The following is a 5,018-nucleotide window of genomic DNA, read 5'->3' on the forward strand; positions in this document are numbered from 1 at the left end:
ATACATAGAGGCCGAGGGATTTGTTCCCCAACAAGTGTTCAGTTGTGTTGAGACAGACCTCTTCTGGAAGAAAATGCCAAGGAGGACTTACATCACACAGGAGGAAAAGTCTTTGCCAGGACACAAGCCAGTGAAGAACAGGCTGACCTTATTGTTGTGTGGGAATGCGAATGGGGACTTTAAATTGAAGCCACTACTGATCTACCATTTTGAAAACCCGTGAGTTTTCAAGAAAAATAATGTCATGAAAAACAAGTTGAATGTAATGTGAAGGGCTAATACATGGGTAACCAGGCAATTTTTTACTGAGTGGACTCATGAAGTGTTTGCCCCCAGTGTGAAGAAATACCCCCAGGAAAAACAACTACCTCTCAGGGCACTTCTTGTAATAGACAATGCTCCTGCCCACCCTCCAGGCTTGGAGGCTGAGTTGGTGGAAGAGTATAGCTTTATCACTCTTAGGTTCTTGCCACCTAACACAACTCCTCTCATCCAGCCCGTGGACCAGCAGGTCATTTCTCATTTTAAGAAACCCTACACAAAGGCATTATTTCAGAGGTGTTTTGAGGTGACCTCTGAAACTAATTTAACCCTCAGGGAGTCTGGAAGGAACATTCTAATATCCTCACTTGCTTGAGGCTGATAGACAACGCATGGGGGGAAGTATCTTCCAGAACCATGCAATCAGCCTGGAAGAAATTGTAGGTTGAGTCTGTTGCTGAAAGAGACTTGGAGGGCTTTGAAGATGAGCTTTTTCTGTTGTGGAGGATATTGTGTCTCTGGGCAAGTCCATGGGCTTGGAGGTGGGTGATGAGGAGGAGCTGGTGGAAGGCCACGACACCGAGCTGACCACTGAGGAAGACCTTCAGAAGGAGCAGCAACAGACGGCAGCCGAGGAGCTCTCTTCAGGGGAGGAGGGTGCAGAGGATATTCCTACTTTATTAATCAAGGAAATGCTTGGGAAATGGGAAGAAATGCAAAGTTTTATTAAGAAATATCACCCTGACAAAGAAGTAGCAAACTACGTGATAAGCTTGTTCGATGGCAATGCAGTGTTTCACTTCAGGCAACTCTTTTTTTTCTTTTTTTTAAATATATCTTTATTGATTTCAGAGAGAGGAAAGGAGAGGGACAGAGAGAGATAGAAACATCAATGATGAGAGAGTCATTGATCAAGCCCGCAACCCGGGTATGTGCCCTGACCGGGAATCGAACCCCGATCGCCTGGATCCTAGGTCCATGCTCAACCGCTGCGCCACGCCCGGCTGGGCCAGGCAACTCTTAAAATGCAGGCAAAACCAAACATCATTGGATAGGTTTTTAGTGAGACAGAGGCCCAGTGAACCTGAAGCAGGTTCTAGTGAAGAAAAGAGACAAGAGAGAGAAAGAACCTCCAAAGAACAGCTACCTGACATTTTTATGAAAGGGGACTCTCCTTCCAAAAAATAGCATCCTCCATCCCTCCATCCCTCCATCTCTCCTCTCCATAGTCAGTCATCAATAACTCTCAACATTAAAGGTAAGTTCTAGTGTGTACGTAAGTTTTCATTTTGTACCGTACACTTAATTTCCTTTTTGTTAAATTTTCACTTACATTTCATGTCCTTTTTGTTTTTAATGTGTTTGCTTATAGATTAAACATATATTAGACATGTACTGTATATAAGAAAGGTTAAAACGGAATCATTTGGGGGTCTGGAATGGATTCATTCAATTTACATTACTTCTAATGGGAAAAAATGATTCTGTTTTCGAACAAATCGATTCTCAAACAGCCTTCAGGGATGAATTAAGTTCAAGAACCAAAGTTCCACTGTATAGCTTACAAATTATTCTATAAAAAATAAATAGGCTCTGGCAGCTTAGGAACTGACTGTGTGCCAGGTCAGGATATGTTGTCGGGAAGGAAGGGGAGGGAGATGGATAGAGTGACTGGGAATAGGGGAAGTGAAAGTGTCTCCCATATAAAATAGCCCACACACTCGAGGACCCCCCAGCTTGCAGCTGTCCACCTCACCCACAGCTCTGGCCTCCTACTCACCCTCTACCACAGCCATGGCTCAGTCACTGGCTCTGAGCCTTCTTTTCATGGTCCTGTCCTGCTGCATCCCCTGGACCCAAGGTATCAAGGAGCGAGCTGCCTAGGATGGGGGCTGGGGGCTGGAGAAGCCTGGCTGAGAGCCTATAAGTGGCCCCTGGCTCCCTGTGAACCCCACCCTGCAGGCAGTGATGGCGGGGCGCAGGACTGTTGCCTCAAGTACAGTGTAAGGAAGATTCCTGCCTCGCTTGTCCAAAGCTACCGGAAGCAGGAGCCAAGCTTGGGCTGCCCCATCCCGGCTATCCTGTGAGTGGGGGCAAGGGGGTGGATACAGCTGAGCGGGTTGGGCATGGTGGGCAAGACTAGGACAGGCTTGCTAATGCCCGGCTCTAGGTTCTCACCTCGGAAGCGCTCTCAGCGGGAACTGTGTGCAGACCCCAAGGAGGCCTGGGTGCAGCAGCTGATGCAGCGTCTGGACACGCCACCGGCCACGCGGAAATCAGCCCAAAGCTGTAAGAAGGACAAGTCTGGCAATAAGGGAAAGGGCTCCAGAGGCTGTAAGAGGTAAGGAAGCTGAAGGGACAGGGGAGGGAAGTGAAGAAGAGCCTCTATCAGTCCTTCAAACCCCTCTTCTCCCCTCCCAGGACTGAACAGCCGCAGACCAAAAAGGCCACAGCCCAGTGACCAGCCTGGAGCCCAAGAGGCCCCCATCAGCCTCACCAGGGTTTGGAGCCCCGGTCCAAGGGGCAAGAAGCGGGCTAGAAGAGAGGGAGGACTCAGGAGCCCCAGAGCAGCCCCTCCACCCCCATGCTGGCCTTGCCTCATCTCTTCTCCTGCTTCAACCATCCCTTTTGTATTCCCAGCCCCACCTGCATGGCTGAGCTGCGCACACCAGGCCAGGCCCAGAGAGGCAGTGGAAGGAGTGTGAGAGGAGGCAGCAGGACTGTTCCCTCTGAGGAAAGGTCACCCAGGACCCTGGACCTGACCCTGCTCCACACTGCACCCCGCCTCTTCCTTGTAAATATGATTTATACATAACTGAATAAAAAGCTGTTCTGGCCTCCTGCCTGAGTATCTTTTCCTGTGTGTTTGTGTCCATGGGGAAGCCAGTGTCACTAAGGGGTAGAGTCAAGAGCTCAGGTTGGTGAATTCTATGTTCTGTTATCCCAAGAGTTTGCTCTCAGGGGCCCAGGCCTGTGAGCAGTAGAAGGGCAATTGACGGGTAGGGTGGGATCTGAGATGCTCCTGGTCTCTGAGAAATTCCTGCCAATGGAGAGATGGTGAACCCAGAGCACCCCCCCCCCCCCATGGCTCTGCAGGCCTCTGAGACCCTGAAGAGATCCCTTCCCTGATTATATCCAGCATTCTCTCACTCTGGTAGGAGACTGCCTTCCTTTCCTTGGGGCTTACTGAATACAAACCTCCAAGTACCTCTTTGGGAGGGTCCCCAGGAGGGAGGCTGGAGCCTGGGCCTACCTATAACACAGGCAAACACAAGTCTACTGAGACATATGCAGAGTTCCAGCCCTGGGAGCCCTTCAGAGCCCACATTCCCTCCTCAAAACCCAAAAACCCAAGAGGACTTCCTTCTGTCCTGATCAATGAAGCAGGGTCCCTGTCCCCTCCTCTTTGCTTATTGCAGCTGTGAGTTCTCTGTTCCTATCTGGGATTCTTGACTCCCTCAGCTTCCTTCCAAATGGGAAAGTTTCCTCCCCTTCCCTTCTTTTCTCCTTTCTCCCTTTCAATCTCTTGACACCAAGGACTAAGTCTCCTATGGCAGGTATTTGGAACCCCCGAATTCAGAGGTAAATCAGGCTCCTCTCCAAGAAGACACCTGCCTGGCTCTCCTCTACCTTTTCCTCCCCAGAGAAGAGATTCTTTTACACCCCCCCCGCCTTTACCCCTTATGGAGGGAGGGGGAGGACCACCAGATGGGGCCAGGCCATGTGGGAAAGGAGGGAATAGATCTTAAGAAAGGGGCAAGAGCCCTGGCCAGTGTGGCTCAGTTGGTTAGAGCTTCCTCCTGTACACTGAAAGGTCATGGGTTTCATTCCTGGTCAGGGCACATATCCAGGTTCCAGGGTGCATATGGGAGACAACCAATAGATATTTCTCTCTCACATCAATGTTTCTCTCTCTCTCTCCCTTTCTCCCTTCCTCCCTCTCCCTTCCTCTCTCACTGAAATCAACAAAAACATATCCTTGGGTGAGGATTTTAAAAAAAAGATTAATATAATTTTTTTAAGAAAGAAAGGGGCAAGAAGCTGGAGGTGGCTGCCCCAGTACCTTTTTCTTCACCCAGAGCCTGAGCATGCCACAGCACTCACCACTTATCATAAAGTCTTTAGAGCGTTTGCTGTCTGCTCCTCCCGAGGCAGGTGAAGACAGGGGCTCCTCCCTACCTATTCTCTTGTAGCAAGTGTGATTTTAGTCTACAAACGCAGGTGTGCAAGAATTACTGCATTTTAAAATGTCCTTTCAATGAACTTGGTTCCTATTCCAAACCCCTGCACCAGAGCACTGGTGAGAAACAGATCTCATCTACCAAGGGCTGTGCAAAAGTCATAGAAACAAGGCACAACGGCGGCTTCTTACCTGCCCCCTACCCCGTCCTATCATTGGACATCAATCTCGTCAATGAACGCTGTGGCCCCTGTGATTCCAGCAGGTATGACTCTCCTGGTCCTGGACTCTCAAACTCTTAGCTCTCTTTTTTGAGACATGGGAATTCACTTATGAAAACCTCTGGGCTTGGACCTGGTTTCCCCAGATATACCCTGGAGCCATGTCCTCAGGTCCTGCCACTTGCTTCATCACAGCCAGGGATTAGAGCCCATTGCCCACGCTGGCTGGGCCTACACACCGGTCCCCTCCACTGTTAAAAACCTCTCTCCAAACGCTGCCTGAGCCAGGCTCTTCAGGGCATAACCTCTTCACACACTTGCTTTCAGCTTTTACGAAGATAGAAGGGCTTTTGACA

At 49.7% G+C, this 5,018-nt stretch overlaps 1 protein-coding gene across 1 annotated transcript; it reads left to right on the forward strand.

Moving 5' to 3' along the window:
- Window positions 1–1,968: 1,968 nt before the first annotated feature.
- CCL21 (C-C motif chemokine ligand 21) lies at window positions 1,969–3,108 on the forward strand. Its single transcript, XM_081151405.1, has 4 exons — window positions 1,969–2,122; window positions 2,224–2,344; window positions 2,432–2,602; window positions 2,683–3,108. The coding sequence occupies exons 1-4, from the start codon at window positions 2,056–2,058 to the stop codon at window positions 2,720–2,722; spliced, it is 399 nt and encodes a 132-aa protein (XP_081007531.1). The 5' UTR covers window positions 1,969–2,055; the 3' UTR covers window positions 2,723–3,108.
- The last annotated feature ends 1,910 nt before the right edge of the window (window positions 3,109–5,018 follow it).

The sequence above is a fragment of the Miniopterus schreibersii genome (assembly GCF_964146895.1).
Source record: "Miniopterus schreibersii genome assembly, chromosome: 11".
NCBI classification, from domain to species: domain Eukaryota; kingdom Metazoa; phylum Chordata; class Mammalia; order Chiroptera; family Miniopteridae; genus Miniopterus; species Miniopterus schreibersii.